The 17869-nt window shown below is 43.4% G+C and overlaps 1 protein-coding gene across 2 annotated transcripts in view; it reads right to left on the bottom strand.

The window, feature by feature from the left end:
- CRYBG3 (crystallin beta-gamma domain containing 3) overlaps nt 1-16843 on the bottom strand; it is a 134769-nt gene extending 117926 nt beyond the window's left edge. Inside the window, exon 1 of one of the 2 annotated variants that reach the window (XM_039480486.2) lies at nt 16512-16843. In XM_039480486.2, the coding sequence (XP_039336420.2) occupies nt 16512-16660 (149 nt within the window). In that variant the 5' untranslated portion in view covers nt 16661-16843. The remainder of the gene's footprint in view (nt 1-16511) is intronic. The other variant, XM_074389183.1, reaches the window with a different exon arrangement.
- Nucleotides 16844-17869: the final 1026 nt, after the last annotated feature.

The raw sequence follows: 17869 nt of genomic DNA, 5'->3' as shown, positions 1-17869 counted from the left end.
AGGCAGACTAACCTTGAGGCTTTTCTGATAAAAGATGAGAAAGACTATAGCCAAGAAATCAACTTAGATGAAAACTAGTATGCGGGCATTATAACCAAGAGGCAAAAATGTCTACTGTCCCTTATTTCAAAATTAAGAGGACAAAATGTCTACTGTCCCTAATTTCAAAATTCCTGAGGCTCCTTCTGGGCCTGTCCTCTCTTCCCTTAGACTCCACCTCTCAGCCCTCACATAGGTCCTTAAACATGGCAAGGACTTCAGCCCCACACCTTCCCAAAGGATCTGCTCTAGCCATGGGATCTATATTACCCTTGGGATATTTTTCTCAGAAACATAGCCTCACGTGACGAGTTGTGTAATTTTCTTCAGTCAATGCTGTACTGCAGGTACATCATAGATTAAACTGACTTTTGTGCACTGGCCTGGAGCCCCATCCAGCAGGTCCACCGCTATGGGGGAGAAGACAGAGTTCCACACCAACCATCTGCAAACCACCGTCTGGAAAACTGGCCATTCACAAACGGTGTCTGCCAGCGGTAGAGTGGCACTCGCACTTTTTTAATGGCTATTAACAAAATTCAAAACCGGTGGTTCTGGCACTATTTCTGGGCTTCAAATTAAAAGGTAACTACAAGCTGCAATTTTAAGGCACTCAAACAGCATGTATTTTAGCCCAAACATCTGGCAGTTGAATGATTTCAAAACTCTAGAGAAAACTCCGGAGGAAAGAGGAAAGGTCGGAATGATTCCGAGGCTCTGTGGCTTCCCAGCTCCTTCTCTAACAGCGGCCCTCTCCTGTCATTTCTGTATCTACCTTGAGGCTGCTACGACACTCCTTTTCTCCATAATGTCAGCCCTCTCCTACAATTTGCGTATCTACCTTGAGGCAAGGTTATTTCCTGTTCCCCAACGGATGCCCCCCAAATAAGACCCATAATTACAGTTAAAGCACAGGCTGCAGAGGGAGAATGTCAGTGCCTCTGAGGGTGCCTGAGCTGCCTACCGCACACGTGTTGTGAGGGACTGCTCCATTCTTCCCAAGTTCTCCATCCATCTCGGAGCCTTCAGATTCCTGAATGTTTAACTCATCCCGCAAGATTCGATACCCTGAATCTTTTGCTGTGATGTGAACTCACAATAGTATTTTAGCTGCTTTCTAAAATGGAGCATTCGTTCACGTATCATTCAACGAAGTGTCCTGAGGCCAGGGCACTGGAGACACAAGACTGTGCTCTCCCAGAGCTACCCAGAATCTAACCTTGGCTGACCTCCCCTCCAACTCAAATCCTTCTTCCTCTGTAAATCCTTCCAGACTCAGATAAACAGATAATACATGTGTGAATATAAAAACACATTTACACGCACATATAAATATATGCCCAAGTGATACTTTCCAAAAGTGGATTCATCATTTCAACGCTCTACTATGGACTAACAACTCCTACCTCACCTGGACCCTGGCTCTCTCCCCCATGTCACTAACACCCACTCCTCCTCTAATTCTGGGTCTCTGTCCAAACTGGCAGCTGTGCCATGTGATCATGCCCCAGGACCTTCTAACTGAATGTTCCCTCTGCTCAGAAAGTTCTTTCCTCAGACTTGTTCATGCCTCACTCCCAGATATCATCTGGGCCTTTGCTCAAATGCTACACAACGGAGACACCTTTCGGGACCACCCTACCTGCACCTTATCCTGGACTTACCACTTCCATTATGTCCCATTCCCTCCACGTTTTACTTTTACTTCAAAGCACATTATATATTAATTTATATATTTTATTTTCTGCCCTCCCCATTAGAATACAACCTATGTAAGTAGAGACACATTTAGATAAGCAAACCAGATTCTGAAAAGTGATGACACAACTAAGTTTTCCTAATAATTACATTTTAAATTATTTTTATAACATACATGTATTATTGTCGGAAGTGTTAGAGCACTGTTAAGTGGAAAAAATTCAAGTTCCAAACTCTTAAAGAAGAACTTTCATTTTTTATAGAAATATTTAGACATTAAGACATATATTTAGACGCACCCATAGGAAATCATTTGAAAAAATGGTGTATGTCTCTGGGTGGGTAGGGTTATGAGTGTGCTTTTGCTTTTTGATCCTCTTGTAATTTTATACCTGTTTTGTAAAAGTAAATATTACTATCAAAAAGACAAAAAATACAAAGTAGCATAACTGATTAAAAAGAAAGCAAAAACAAGTCAGTGCACAAAAGGCAAACAAATAACAAAATAAGAATACTGCAGATATTACCTAATGTTACTTCCTTCGTGACATAATATATGCAACATTGCCAAATAATATTTTCATTTGCCTACTTAGAATAACAAAACACCACCATTACAGTTCACATTTTCAGCTTTTACTGATAAAAAACACAATGCCATCCTTCCAGCCTGTGTATGCTCCTTTGTGCCTTGACAAGCAAGACAATAAAAAAGAGCTTACATCTCCCGTAATCTGTCCCCAGTTATTAAAACATCAAATTCAAAATATTTCATTCTTTGTCATAGAAGCATTGTAGTTACAAGAAACTTAGGATCTGCCACAGAGGCAGAAACAACTTTTTCTTTTTTTTTTTTTTTTTTTTTTTTGAGACAGAGTTTCGCTCTTGTTGCCCAGGCTGGAGTGCAATGGCGCCATCTCGGCTCACCGCAACCTCCGTCTCCTGGGTTCAGGCAATTCTCCTGCCTCAGCCTCCCGAGTAGCTGGGATTACAGGCACGTGCCACCATGCCCAGCTAATTTTTTGTATTTTTAGTAGAGACGGGGGTTTCACCATGTTGGCCAGGATGGTCTCGATCTCTTGACCTCGTGATCCACCCGCCTTGGCCTCCCAAAGTGTTGGGATTACAGGAGTGAGCCACTGCGCTTGGCGAAACCACTTTTTGTATAAATTTTAATATGAAAGGAAAAAATTTCTAACATGTCTTCTAAAAATTACATGAAACAAATATTGGTGAGACCACCCAAATACCATTTTCATATCACTTCTCACATTGCCATTTGTGCTGTTTGTCATGAAGAACAAATAAAATATTTTTCCTTAACTGTTTTCTATAAATATACTGGAGTCCATCTTAGAATTCCGCCTGTTACAATGGATTACATTTTTGTTCCAACCCGTTACTTGAAGTCAGCACTTAAAAGCGTATCTGATTTTATAAGCATGCAAGTGCCGTGGTTTGGATGTTTGTCCCTCCAAAGCTCATGTTGAGATTCAAGCCCCAGTGTTGGAGGTAGGGCCCAGTGGGAGGTGTTTGGGTCATTAGAGTGAATCCCTCAGGAATAGATTAATGCCCTCCTTTGGGTGGTGGTGAGTGCCTTTTCACTCCATCAGTTACAGGAAAACTGGTTGTTAAAAAGAACCCGGCACCTCCTGACCCCTTGTTTCCTTTTTCCTCAAGTGATCCTGTACCTTCCACCACGAGTGGAAACAGCCTGCCACCCTCATCAGATGCAGATGCCCAATCTTAACATTCCAGCCTTCAGAATCATGAGCCAAATAAATCCTTTTTCTTTATAAACTACTCAGCCTCAGGTATTCCTTGACAGCACAAAAAACAGACCATGACAGCAGAAAACCCTCTGTTTTGTAATCTTTTAGCACGTTTTAAAATTATACTTTAAGTTTTGGGGTACATGTGCAGAACGTGCAGGTATGTTACATGGGTATACAGGTGGTGGTTTGCTGCACCCGTTTCCCTGTCATCTATATTAGGTATTTCTCCTAATGCTATCCCTCCCCTCGTCCCCCGCCCCCCGACAGGACCTGGAATATGATGTTCCCTTCCCTGTGTCCTTGTGTTCTCGGTGTTCAATTCCCACTTAGGAGTGAGAACATGCGGTGTTTGGTTTTCTGCTCTTGTGTTTGCTGAGAATGATGGTTTCCAGCTTCATCCACGTCCCTGCAAAGGACATGAACTCATTATTTCTACGGCTGCATAGTATTCCATGATGTATATGTGCCAGGCTTTCTTTATCCAGTCTATCACTGATGGGCATCTGAGTTGGTTCCAAGTCTTTGCTATTGTGACTAGTGCTCCAAAAAACATATGTGTGCACGTGTCTTCATAGTAGAATAATTTATAATCTTTTGGGTATATACCCAGTAATAGGATTGCTGGGTCAAATGGTATTTCTGGTTCTAGATTCTTCAGGAATCACCACACTGTCTTCCACAATAGTTGAACTAATTTACACTCCCGCCAACAGTGTAAAAGCATTCCTATTTCTCCACATCCTCTCCAGGATCTGCTACTTCCTGACTTTTTTATGATGGCCATACTAACTGATGTGAGATGGTATCTCACTGTGGTTTTGATCTGCATTTCTCTAATGACTAGTGATGAGCTTTTTTCTCATAAATTTGTTGGCTACATAAATGTTTTCTTTTGGAATGTGTTTGTTCATGTCTTTTGCTCATCTTTTTGATGAGATTGTTTTGTTTTGTTTTGTAAATCTGATTAAGTTTTCTGCAGATTCTGGATATTAGCCCTTTGTCAGATGGACAGATTGCAAAAATTTTCTCCCATTCTGTAGCTTGCCTGTTCACTCTGATGATAGTTTCTTTTGCTGTGTAGAAGCCCTTTAATTAGATCTCATTTGTCAACTTTGGCTTTTGTTGCCGATGCTTTTGGTGTCCTTTCCCATACCTATGTCTTGGTATTGCCTAGGTTTTCTTCTAGGGTTTTTATGGTTTTAGGTCTTACACTGAAGTCTTTAATCTGTCTTGAGTTAATTTTTGTATAAGGTATGAGGAAGGGATCCAGTCTCAGTTTTCTGCTTATGGCTAGCCAGTTTTCCCAACACCATTTATTAAAGAAGGAATTTTTTCCCTATTGCTTGCTTTTGTCAGGTATGTCAAAGATCAGATGGCTGGAGATGTGTGGCAGTATTTCTGAGGCCCCTGGTTCTGTTCTATTGGTCTATATATATGTTTTGGTACCAGTACCATGTTGTTTTGGTTACTGTAGCCTTGTAGTATAGTTTGAAGTCAGGCGGTGTGATGCCTCTAGCTTTGTTCTTTTGGCTTAGGACTGTCTTGGCTATACGGGCTCTTTTTTGGTTCCATACGAAATTTAAAGTAATTTTTTCTAATTCTGTGAAGAAAGTCAATGTTTGCTTGATGTGGATGGCATTGAATCGATAAATTACTTTGGGCAGTATGGCCATTTTCACGGTATTGATTCTTCCTATCCATGAGCAAGCAATTATTTCCTCATAGCCATCATTGAGAGGTTAGGTTATGGAGTTCCATTTATACTCAAAGAATTAAAAAGTTTGCAACAATGATAATTGTAAAGATTTTCTAGTTATTTCTAGCAAAACAGCATAGGTGAACACATGTTTAACTCTGTCCCATGGAAATGACAGTAAAACAATTAATAAGAGGAAATAAGATACCAGGTTAAAAAAAAAAAAAAAAAAAGGAAAAACAGGATTCAGAACAGATGAGATTTTTGAAGGAGAGAAACAGGCAGAAAAATAATTTAGAATAAATAAAACCTTTATTTCTTTGTGTTGGGAACATTTCAGCTCTCTTGTGGCTATTTTGCAATATACTATTGTTAAGGCTAATCCCCCTACTGTGCTAACAGCGAAGTGCTAAACCGAAGTGAGAACCTAAAAACCCTGATTTGACCATTACACATTGTACGAATGTAACAGAATATCACATATACTCACATTTCATAAACAGGTACAAGAATTAGGTATCAATAATCTTTTTACAAAACAGAATAGATAAAAACTCAGGAACGCATATCCCAAAATATGGCACTTAGACATGCTGAACTGAGCAGCCTCAGGTCTCTCTGAACTCCACCCCTGTCTTTTGTCTTTGATCTTCCGTCTCTCCCAAAGCACAGAATGAAGTTCTGTTTTCTGAAGTTCTCTTGCCTGCTAAAGTTTGGACCCATCTAAGAGGAAAACAATTACCTCTAGTCCCTTCCCTGAGTTTTCTTTAATTGAACTCATGTTACAGGAAGAAAGGCCAAAGTCTATCATAACAACTGGACAGATTTCTGCCATAAACCACTGTCTGCTCTGTGAGCCCCGGAGACTTTGTCCCAGGCCTCTGTTATGTTCTGCAAGCCCATTGAGTTCCCATAAAAATCATTTACTATTCCCCTAAAATCATCCACTTTCCTCTCTCCTAAGACGTAGGGTATATAACCGTGTGCACCCTACTGGAATATTCGGTAATCACGCTGTGATTTTTTCCCCCTGCATGTTAATACATTTCTATGTCATTTCTCCTGTTAATCTGCTTTTCGTTAGTGAACTATCAAAAGGCAAAGGGAAGGATTTTTCCCTTGCATCTACATATGCATGTAACAAAATATCACATTATGCTACTAATATGTAAATTATTATAATCAATAAAGTTTTTAAAAATAGATAAAACTGCCATGCACAGCACTGAGAAGAAGAAACTATCATTTCAATTTGTCCTAACACAACTCCAGAAAAACCTCAAAGACTGCGAGGCCCAAGGAAGAAGATGAGGCACATGGCTGGAAATGAAGACTAGCTGAAATTCTGATAGCCCTACCACAACTCACATCCCCAAATTATAACATTTGGCTGGAGCCTAGAAATGTTTAAAAAGAGAAGCTTCCAGACTCTGCAATACCAGGAATAATAGTATAGAAAGCACAGAGCACATATAGGCAGCTTGCACCAAACTCTCCATTCTAAATAGTGAGATGTAACCCTCTCAAGTGAAAGAGCCAGCCGACTGTCCAGCAAAATGAATTTAAAAGGCACCGTGCAAGGCTCATTACTGTGCACTTGTAGAGTCTACATTGAAAAGAGATTTCAAGCCGGGCACGGTGGCTCACGCCTGTAATCCCAGCACTTTGGGAGGCCGAGGCGGGTGGATCACGAGGTCGAGAGATCGAGACCATCCTGGTCAACATGGTGAAACCCCGTCTCTACTAAAAATACAAAAAAATTAGCTGGGCGTGGTGGCGCGTGCCTGTAATCCCAGCTACTCAGCAGGCTGAGGCAGGAGAATTGCCTGAACCCAGGAGGCGGAGGCTGCGGTGAGCCAAGATCGCGCCATTGCACTCCAGCCTGGGTCACAAGAGCGAAACTCCGTCTCCAAAAAAAAAAAAAAAAAAAAAAGAAAAGAGATTTCAAAATCCTCAAAATTCACAAAGAAAAAACGAATCACAAAAATAGGTCCAGAAATCAGACTAGTCTCAGATTTCTCAACAACCCAGAATTAAAGAAAAGACTAATACAGAAATGTCTTCAGAGATCTAAATGCAAGTAATTTTCACTCTATAAATTTATACACAAACAATCATTTACTAGAGTAGAAAGGTATTTTCAGAAGGGCAAAGACTAAAAAAGTTTTATCTGACATGCACCCTTTCTTGTTGGATATATGCCAACAAAAGGGGTTAGTTAACCAAGAAAGAGGAATACACGAGGTCCAAAAATAGGTGCTCTCACCTAGGGCTGAGTACTAAAGATCAGTGCATTGACCTTGGGTACTGCTAGGCGATACAAATTACAGGAAGACACAGAGACTCAGAGAACGGTCTTGGAAGGTATAGCGGTAAACTGGTAGACGTGATTTAATGATGTAGAAAAAAGCACTGAGAGTGGTTTTATAAATGTGTTTGTGCCTCCTAGAAGTAGCAGCAATAAGAAAATGAAAAATAAGGTAATTTACTCCAAGAAAAACAAAAGATCATGCGAAGAGAGTAACCATAGTACAGCACTTGGCTTAGCAGAAAACAGGGACATATTCATAAAAATCTACAGGTTGATTTAATCTTCCAATTATAACGAGTATTATGGCTGGATGAGTAATGAGATGTGGAAGAGTATAAAATACCTAAGTGCTCATCTACCATAACCAGAAGTCAATATAATTCTCCAAAGTTTATAAGAACAGAAAAGCATTACTTAGACACACATTCCAGAAGAAACAGCTTAAATGAGATTAAAAGTTTCCTCTGAGTGCCTCAAGCATGGGCTCACATCTGTTAAATGCTCCTACAGTCCCCTACATGTCACCCTGGTGCTTATTTCAAGAGAGAAGAAAGACTTGTGCAATGTCTGCCTTCCCCACACAAGTGCATGAGTGCTTTGAGACAAAGGCAGTGCTACACCTTGTTAACTGCTGGATTTTCAGGACCTAACCTGGTGCTTGACACAGTGACACTAAATTAATCCTTTTGAAACACAGGTGAAGCTTTTGAATCAAATGACCAAAATGTTAGGATCACAAGGAGGAATTCACTAAAGCATTTTTATATGTGACTTTTTCAATAAAACAAATATTTCTAATTTGTAAGGCATATCAATTTTGTACATACCTAATAGCCCATGTAGGTTTGGCGGGTATGCTAACGCTGACAGAGACCTTAGAGATGAAAACCAACTCCCTTGATTTATCACTGAAGACTCTGAGGATGATAACCGGTCCTGGGTCATACTGGAGAGGTCAAGGTGGATGACAGGTGACCACATAAAAGTGAGTTATGTTTATATATTGGTGGCTGTGTCAACTCCACCCAGTTTCACATTAGAGATTAATAATATAGAAAAGCCTCACTCCTACTTGTACAAAGTGTCAACATATCAAATTATTCTGCATTACCAAAACTACTTCTATTTATTTATATTCTTAACTGAAACTTTTCTCACTTGAGTAAGTTGATATAATGTATTCTCTCTTTGGAGGATTTTTGGCAACACAAGATCATAAATTCTCTGGTTTTCTTTTCCTTCTTTTAGCCACAGATATTCACCAGATTTTAATGTAATCTTTACTTACTTTATGAAATAGGTAATTCACATAATTTTTAAGTGTACAAAGGCACACAATCGTCTTCCTCCTGCTTCTCATCCTTCACTCAGTTCCCCATAACCCCAAAGTAAGCTATCCAACACAAGTAACAGATGTATTTCATATCCCCCAACTTTTGTGTATACAAATGGGGCATACTATACACAATTAGTTGTAGCTTAATTTTTTTTTTTTAATGAAGTTTCACTCTTGTTGCACAGGCTGGAGTGCAATGTCACAATCTTGGCTCACTGCAACCTCTGCCTCCCAGGTTCAAGCAATTCACCTGCCTCAGCCTCTGAAGTAGCTGGGATTACAGGCATGCACCACGACACCCGGCTAATTTTTTTGTATTATTAGCAGAGATGGAATTGTAGCTGGGATTACAGGCATGCACCATCACACCTAGCTAATTCTTTTTGTATTATTAGCAGAGATGGAATTTCACCATGTTGGTCAGGCTAGTCCCAAACTCCTGACCTCAGGAAATCCACTGCTTTGGCCTCCCAAAGTGCTGGGATTACAGGCATGAGCCAGACTTTTTTTTTTTTTTTTTTTTTTTACTTGGAGATATTTCCTTATCACTACATAAGAAGCTTTCAAATTCTTTTCGGGAGCTATATGATATTTGACTCTATGGATGCACTATGACTTATCAGTCCACATTGACGGCATTCTACTCTATTTTTCATCTTTTGCTATTAAAACAACGCTGTAACGACTAACTTCTATAGGCAATTTTTGGCCTGTTTGCAAACTGTACATGTTCCGTGGAATTCCCAGAGGAGAAATGCTGAGTATGACGATCTGCAATACTGATAGATCCTGTCAAATTTCTCTCCAAAGTGGTGTATCAATTTGCATTTCCACCAGCAGTGTATGAGAGTTCCAGCTTCCTCACATCAAACAGGAGTTTTACTTATCAAATAGGTGAAATATGGTATCTTGCTATAGTTTCCATTTTCAACTCTCTTTTGAAGGAGACTGCCCCCCTTTTTAATATTTAAATAAAAATCTATAATCTGCACCTATGTATACATTTCTTTTCCTCTCCCAGCTGTCAGGAGTAGAATTCTTGATTGTCCATAGCCCTCACCCAGTCCATCCGGGCAGATGTCCAGCCGCAAGCCATTGTCTTTTATTTCCATTCCAAACAATTTTCTAAGGGCAGCCTTCTTTTATGGGTCTTCCCAAGTTAAGCAGAGGAAACTGTCACATAATGTTGTAGGCTTTGAATTCAGGAAGGAAAACTTGACTCCTGACTCTACCACCAATATTGAGAGACTTCTGCTTGGCTACTGAACCTCCTGAAGCCTTAAATACCGCTCAAAGAGAGGGAGGGTGCCTCTCTCATACACTTGCTCTGAGGGCTCAGTGAATTTCTATTTTTAAAGTCCCAAGCTCAGGACTTGGATCTGAGCCTTACTAGTAGTTTGGTTTTGTCATCGTTAATCGATGAGGAAAAAAGAAAATAAACGCACACTTGGCTAAGCCGTTGTTTCGGTGCTGCAGGACACTCCCAATTAAAAACTCCTCGGAGGTAAACATTCAGGGACAATCCTGCTGGATGGAGTTGTACCATTACTTGGCCACGTACAACTGCCAAATAAACACTAAGAATGACTTGTTACTGGTTGTAAAACTTGGATTTGTTACTCTAACAACATCAAGCCATTTTATGTAAGCACTGCCACTTACTTGGAATGTTGATGCTTAAAAGGATGCACGCACTTTTAGGCCTCTAACTAGGACTTGCAAAGCCTGTGGGGTCAAGGACGAAAACAAAAGGAACCAAGGGACAGCACTTCCATTCACCTCGAAGGTGCAGTTACTACCCCACTTCCCCCACTACGCTGGCTTGGCAACGGACACTAAGCAAATCACGCTCAGAGGAAAGTTAATGATGTGAGAACATATTTTGAAAGTCCAAATTAAAGTTCTCATACAATGTATGACATTCATGCAACATTACGCTCTCAACAAACCAAGTCGCACACTCCAAAGATACGTTTGGTTTATACTGAGTTCATATTAAGAACAGAGATGTACACTTTTATTTAGAGGAGATAAATTTTATGAAAGCAGATTTGGTGGTTTATTTTTTTATATCCACACTGCTTTGCACCATATGGGACACACAGCAGCCACGCTAACTTATGGATTGAACAGACTCAAAATAAGTATTACTTCTTTAACTTTTACTTCATGCTGATTCCCTCTTTTCAGCATACAGCCTAGATTATTTTCCTTAATTTTACAACCACCTACAGTTTGTTACTATCATTTTATTTAATAATTGGTAACTAATATTTCTTAATTCTGGGCTTCGGAGTATTTCATCAGAACTTTGGATAGAAAATATTTTGTCTTGAGGGAATATTTTCTCTTACTTTACAAAACTTGCTATTACCCTTTTTACACATTTTCCACTGTGATAAGTAAAAAAACTAAAAAATGTTATAACTGTCAATAAAGTTAGAAGTTCTGATTGTATAAATCTATTGCAGGTCAATTTGTGATATCCTTGCAACTGTAACACATTCAGAGCATATAATTGAGTCCATTTCCAAAGAATGTTCACAGCAAAAAACGGAATTCCCAAATTAGCCATCTGGTAGACACCCTATTGAACCCAAGAGATGGAAATCACTTTTAAAAGGCAGGCTTTTGATACCCTACAACAGGCTATATTTTGACTCTGCTGCCAAGAGTAGGCTTTTGTCTTGAATTAACCTAGAAGAGCAGAGGTCAACAAGATTCTGTCCAAATATAGACCCCTGAAGACTTCCAGAATTCTCTCCTCGTCTTCACTACAGAAGGCATGAACTGCTGATGTGGCACAGGTATCTCCTATCCAACTAAAGTAGTTACCAATTATTTTCCACAGTGCTTCCAATCAATACAAATGCAATCATCATGACAATTTAGAAACAAAGCTTCCTTTCCTCACATTACTGATGTTGTGGTCAACACTGGTAGTTTAACCTGAAGGCCAACCGCTCTCCCATGCTGGTCATCAGAAGTATTACTGACATTTCTGACAGTACAGAGTACCTCCTACCACAGCTCATTAGCATCCTGGCCTCACCCACAACACTCCCAGCCACAGTGACAAGCAAAAACAACCTCCCCCAAGTTTCAAAATGCCCACTTGAAGAGAGGGGAGGGTATCGCCCCTAGCTGAAAGTCACTAACAAGTGCTTTAATGCTCCAATCAACAAACGGAGTCACTCCACACCTGAACTAAGTAAAGGGGACACAAAGGTGAAGACACAGTCCCTGCCCTTGGGCCTAGTAATCCTGTCTCCCCTTCTTTCCATCGATGACACTGATTTTGGTCAAAGTAACAGCCAAAAGAAATATACCTGAAATGGGCCACACTGTCACCCATTCTAAAACGGAGTAAGGAACAGTCTAATTGCCTCACATATTCAAATACGTTTTGAAGGAGGAGAGTTCAGAAGGGTGGTGGATAAAATGGTACCACAAAGGGAACCAGAGCTTTAGGGTCCGTTAGAGAGACTTCAGTTCAAATGTCACCTCTCATCTCCTCTCATGATTTTGGGTAAATCACTCTCCCCTGGGAGTGGTACCACTCTCCCTCCCACCAACTGGGTGGAGGAGTTGTCAGTTATCCCAATGACCAGAGGATGCTACTTGGCAATTAGTGAGGAGAATCATGGATACCAAACATCCTGCAAAGGACAAATGAGTCCAGTTCAAAGAACTGTTCCACTCAAAACACCCATCACTGAGCACTCTCCCAAATTCAGTGTCTTCGGTTGTCAGATGGTAATAAGTGGACCAATCTCTCACACTGTGTGAGGTTTAAATGATATGTTGCAAGTAAAAGTACCCAGCCCAGGAGTAAGTGCGCAGTCAGCCCTGGATAAATACTGTTCTCATCTTACCATCTCTCTTCACAGTTACAAACATTGCACAGAACTCATTTTAAACAGGTCTATCACGCATGATACAGCCAAGAAACAAAGTTGAGCAATCATTTTCTCAAAGCAGATAAAATAAGGCAAGTTTCACAATTCTGCAATATCTGTATTACAGGCTTTTGCAGAAATTCTCTGAACTTTAAATCTAGAACTAAACCCTTTGTCTAGAGATCTTTATGACCCAATTCCAACCTGACTTTCTTACTGCTCCTTCCACTGTCTCCTTAATGTATATAGCCCCTAACAGATCATAAACCTCCATCAGGCCTTTGCTCAGTCTGGAATACCTGTTCCCTATTTTCTCTCTTCCTAAGTTCTCTTTGTATGGAAAAATCACCAATTCTTTGAAGACCCAGTTAAAATCACCTCTACCGGCTGGGCGCGGTGGCTCAAGCCTGTAATCCCAGCACTTTGGGAGGCCGAGGCGGGTGGATCACGAGGTCGAGAGATCGAGACCATCCTGGTCAACATGGTGAAACCCCGTCTCTACTAAAAATACAAAAAAATTAGCTGGGCATGGTGGCACGTGCCTGTAATCCCAGCTACTCGGGAGGCTGAGGCAGGAGAATTGCCTGAACCCAGGAGGCGGAGGTTGCGGTGAGCCGAGATCGCGCCATTGCACTCCAGCCTGGGTAACAAGAGCAAAACTCTGTCTCAAAAAAAAAAAAAAATCACCTCTACCATGAAGCCCTTCCTGGTCTCCCCTATCACTCTAGTGAGTCCATTCCTTGTATACTCGTACACTGGGCTTAACGCTGCAACAGTGTCTCTCAAACTGGGGTCCACAGAACTCTGGGAGTTCTTGAGTTTTCTATGAAAATTCCAATTGCAGTATTCCTTTTCATATCATCTAAAATAAATTAATATAAGCATTTCCTGGAAATGGGCAACCTCCTAATATGAGTATTTTCGAGCAATTTGAGTGCCCACACCTAAGTTGGGATATACAATAGCGCTGATGCTAACAGGCCTTCTTTAATTGTGAAAGATTGAGATAATAACAACAACAACAAAGAATACATAATGAGGTGTTGTCACCAAGTGAAGCCCATATAACTCACAGCATACCATAAACGGAAAGATTTTCCTATCGTTTAACACAGCAAAACACTGGATCTCTATAAAGGCACAGCAATTCCCCAAAGATCTGGTGTTTATCCCAACATGCATTTGTGAGTAGCCAAAAAAATCACTGTCAGGATGTTGTAAATTTGACTTTTACAGGTTTCATAATTATGTTTTAGCTTATTTTTAAATTTTGTTCTTAAGAAACTCTTGAGGAATTCCATTTTTAAGGAACTTATGTCTTGTTGTATATTTGTATAGAAGTTACATTAAAAAATGTATGTAAATCAACACTGGGATGCAAAAAGGAGACTTCAAAACACAGGTTTTAGAGAATGCATTTCATTTCAAATACATCGAAAAATCAGGATGTAGACAGTCATCTTTGTTACATGTTCAGAGTTGCAGGCACATCTGATACATGTTCACTGACTGAAAAGTAGTTATGTAAGTTTCAGTACGTTTCCTTAACCCTGTTTTTTAAACAGAAAGACGGGAATATTGAGAATATAGGTTTGATCAAAGATCATGTTTCATAATATTATTCCAAGTACTTTGTAAACTATAAAGTCCCAGACATATGACAGGGATTCACATTAATGTTTTCAAGTGGTCTTCTTGGCTTCCTATGGCTCCTAGAGAAACAATGCCTTTCCTCACGCCCATGTCTCTGCCACACCAACGCCATTTGTCTGCTGCACTCACTGTCTTCATCTAAAATCACCACTACAGGAGGTAGACCCAGCTCTCATAACGACAAAAGTTTTTATGCTCACAAAGAGAAATTGTCAAAATACCCTTTCATTTTGAAATAAGATCACAGTGACAAATGGCAATTCTGTTTTCAATCTTGTTAACATCATGGTGTGTGTTACTGGGACACTGAGTTCTACAAAGCGTTTCCATTTGTCATTAAACTTTCAATAAAGGCTTTGTGCTTGTTTATGCCCTTGAAATGAAAGATTTAAGCTCATTGAAAACAGTAAAACACCCACACAAAGGATTATCTGCTATCCTCCTAACATCTGGCAAGTTCCAGAAAAGATGAAGACAAAATTAGTGTTGATATAAGCACAATTAAAATCTTCATTGTTGAAAAGCCACAGTTTGTGCCAGTCTGGAGATGATGAGAATAGAGAAGTGGTAGGTGGACAAGGAACTAGCTCCTGGAGTGGTCAGTAAAGAATTAGAACTGTCTTAAAATTAGAAGTGCCTTAAAGAAATTAAGACGTTAGAAGTGCCTAAAAGAAATTCGAAGTGCCTTAAAAAGCCAAAATAGGGCAGAGAAGCAAGCAGGATTTCAGGCCATTAATGACATGACCCTGAAACTGACCTGCTCACTCCTCTCTGACACTGACTTTCAAGTTCCCAACTCTGCTGCCTTCTTGGGATTTCCTTGCAAACTGCGTTCATATTATGCAAGACTGTTAGTGTTGTTACGGTGGTGGCAGGCACCACAGGCTGTCTGCCCACACCAGCAGAACTAGCTGACACCCTGGATGAGATCTGTCAGACTTCAAAACTATTTTTAACTACAGTGTAACTTTGAATTTTAAACTCTCAACAGTCAGAGCAATAATAGCTGAAACATCCCAACAGAATAACCATTCAATTATCATAGGAGATTTCTTGGAAACACGTGGTGTGTTATTAACAGAAGGTCATAATGAAAATGTTTCACAAGCGGGGAAATTGAGGAACACACAACTAAAATCACATCACAAAATCTGAATACTAATGGAACTGGCTCACTCTCAGTTGTTTCCTATCCATTTTTTTTTTTTTTTTTTTTCAGCCCACCAGGAACTCTTGAGTCCGAAGTAAACGTGGCTTTTGGTGTGCCCTTCCAATGACAATGGTCATTCTACTGCAATCTGAGGGAGGAGATAATGTAAGCCTCTCATAAGTGTAAGAAAGCGAGCCGCATTTCACTTAACCGCTCTTTTTCCTTCACGGGGGATGAAAAGACTTAGAAATAGACATTTAAAGGAGGCATGTCCAAATATGTTTGATTTTCGAAGCTAGGAAAGTGAAGGAAAGATAAACATATTACAGAGAAAGGGCACCCTTTGATGACCGAAACCAAGACAGCTTTCCAACCTGAGTTCTAGTCTGTTTGGGAACTTGAGGCAGATGTTTCCAGGACAGGCGAGAGATGAAGCAGCGTGGCGTCATCTACACGTCCAGTCCACGGGGGTGAAAGTCCTGGGAACTCATTCTCACAATTCCTTTTAAACATCGTTTTGAGAAAATGAAGTAAGATGGTAAAATACCAGCTGGGGGGGGGGGCGCCCCAGAGCTTTGCCTTTTGCACCCTGCCCCACCTCCCCGCGCGGCAGCGGCGCTGCGCTCGCGCCCCCGTCCCCGGCGGCCGGCCCCGCTGCTCCAGGTGCTGCCCGTGCCCGCGGCGGGACGCCGGGAGTCGCCTTCGCCACGGAGCTCGGGGAGCGCGGAGCGCGTGTGGAACCGGAGCCCGCCGCGGCCGGGGAGGGGAAGGTGCGAAAGGAAGAGCGCGGCGCGAGCAGGAACTTCACCCCGACTTCACCTGCGGGGCCGGGGCGAGCGACGCGGCGCGGGAACGGGGCGAGGAGGAGGGAACTTCAGCAACGGAGGAAGGAGAACAGAAAGCGGCGAGCGAACGGCAGCCCCGCCGGGCCCCCCACCCCTCCGCGACTCCCACCTGGCAGCCGGCCGGCCCGGAGCGGGAGGCTGGCCGGCCCCCGGCCTCTCCTCCTCTTCCTCTTCCTTGTCCCGGGAAGGGCTCCGCGGAGCGAAGAACCGGGAGAAGCTGTGCCAGGGGGCGCCGCCCCTCCTCCGGCCGCCGGACATTTCCCGAGGGGGCGCTGGCCCGGGGCCGTCTGCGGGGAGCGGCGTCGGTGGGGCCCGGGGCCTGGGGCCCGGCCGGGCGCCGCGCGGCGCGGCGAGGGCAGAGCGACTCGGCGGGAGCTGCCAGCGCGGCTCAGTCCCTCCCGGGCCGGGGAAGCGCGGGCGCCAAGCGCTCCCGGCGCGGCAGCTCCTCGCGCCGCCGCGGCTGCCCCTCCTCCCGCCCGCGCCCGCCCCGCGCCGCCCCGCCCCCGGGAGGAGCCAGAGGCCGAGGCCCCGCCCCCGCCCCGCCCCCGGGAGGAGCCAGAGGCCGCGGCGCCGCCCTGAGCCGGGCGCGGCCGCCTCCTCCGGGGCGCGAGGGGTCCCCCGAAGGCGCCGGCCTGCGCGCCGAGGGGAGTCGCTGTGCGCGCCGCGCTCAGCTCGGCTTCCGGCCGGAGCGAGTGGAGGCTGCAGCCCGCTGGGCTTTGCCTTCAGCCACCTTCTGTTCCCGCTGAGCCCTCCATCCTGCAGTCAGAGCACAGAAACGGCTTTCAGACTTTGGAGGAGGTTGACGCGAACTGAACTCTGTGAAAACGCTTGGCAGACGGCGGAGCCGGGGCGCCGCGGACTGCCGGGGAGCGGAGCGGCCGCCACCGCGGGGGCAGCCCCGGCCGGGAGGGAAGGCCGCTCCCGCCGCGGTCACCAGCCCGGCGCCTCCCGCGGCCTTTCCTCGGCGGGACTTCGGCGCTCCGGACCTCGGCGCCGCGCCGCGTGCTTCCCTGCGGACTCTCAAGAACGGCGCCGATGAAGACGCGTGGTTCAAGCTGGCCGGTGCTGAAACGTATTTTGCCGTCGTTACCCAGACGCCACTGAAATCTGGAAACCAAAGGCTCCTGAAGACTTGTTAAGTCTAAGTACAATAGTGTGGAGTTTTCTTAGTGTTCGGTGCCCTGGAAGCTGGTACAGCGGACCCCGAGAGGCCCCGCCGCCCCAGGCGTTCTGATTTGGTTTGAAGGCGAGCTGCCCCGGGGTGGACGTCAAGGAAGTGACACGGCGTTTGTTCATTCATAAATGTGTACAAGTGGCCGGGCGCGGTGGCTCACGCCTGTAATCCCAGCACTTTGGGAGGCCGAGGCGGGTGGATCACAAGGTCGAGAGATCGAGACCATCCTGGTCAACATGGTGAAACCCCGTCTCTACTAAAAATACAAAAAACTAGCTGGGCGTGGTGGCGCG

The sequence above is a fragment of the Saimiri boliviensis genome, chromosome 18, assembly GCF_048565385.1.
Source record: "Saimiri boliviensis isolate mSaiBol1 chromosome 18, mSaiBol1.pri, whole genome shotgun sequence".
In the NCBI taxonomy this organism is placed as follows: domain Eukaryota; kingdom Metazoa; phylum Chordata; class Mammalia; order Primates; family Cebidae; genus Saimiri; species Saimiri boliviensis.
Note: the sequence above shows the minus strand (reverse complement) of the source record. Positions and strands in the feature narration are given on the sequence as shown.